We start from the raw sequence: 282 nt of genomic DNA, 5'->3' as shown, positions 1-282 counted from the left end.
GCTCCGTGGCTGCAGAGAAAATTCCTTCCTCCCGCCCCCCGCCCGGGCAGACCCCGCTCTCACCTGCACCACCCGCATGTCCAGCCCTGTCTCCGACGAAAGCTGCTCCCGGACGTGCCGCGCCGGTTTGGGAGAGTTGTTATAAGCGTTTTTGAGGGTTTCTAACTGCTTGGCCGTGATGGTGGTGCGAGGCCTCTTGGCCGTGGACTCAGCCTCTGCCGACACGGTGCGAGTTAGAGGTGAAGGTACCACAAAGAGACCCTGGACCCCCCGACCTCCCCC

At 63.5% G+C, this 282-nt stretch overlaps 1 protein-coding gene across 1 annotated transcript in view; it reads right to left on the bottom strand.

The window, feature by feature from the left end:
* Nucleotides 1-215, bottom strand: part of LOC103799340 (LIM/homeobox protein Lhx3) — a gene marked incomplete at its 5' end in the record, with an annotated part of 2,606 nt that extends 2,391 nt beyond the window's left edge. The window contains one exon of the mRNA XM_009071648.1: nt 2-215. Within this exon, the coding sequence (XP_009069896.1) occupies nt 2-215 (214 nt within the window). The remainder of the gene's footprint in view (nt 1) is intronic.
* Nucleotides 216-282: the final 67 nt, after the last annotated feature.

Source organism: Acanthisitta chloris, unplaced genomic scaffold (assembly GCF_000695815.1).
Source record: "Acanthisitta chloris isolate BGI_N310 unplaced genomic scaffold, ASM69581v1 scaffold4483, whole genome shotgun sequence".
Classification (NCBI taxonomy): Eukaryota; Metazoa; Chordata; class Aves; order Passeriformes; family Acanthisittidae; genus Acanthisitta; species Acanthisitta chloris.
This window is presented reverse-complemented; position numbering and strand designations above follow the sequence as displayed.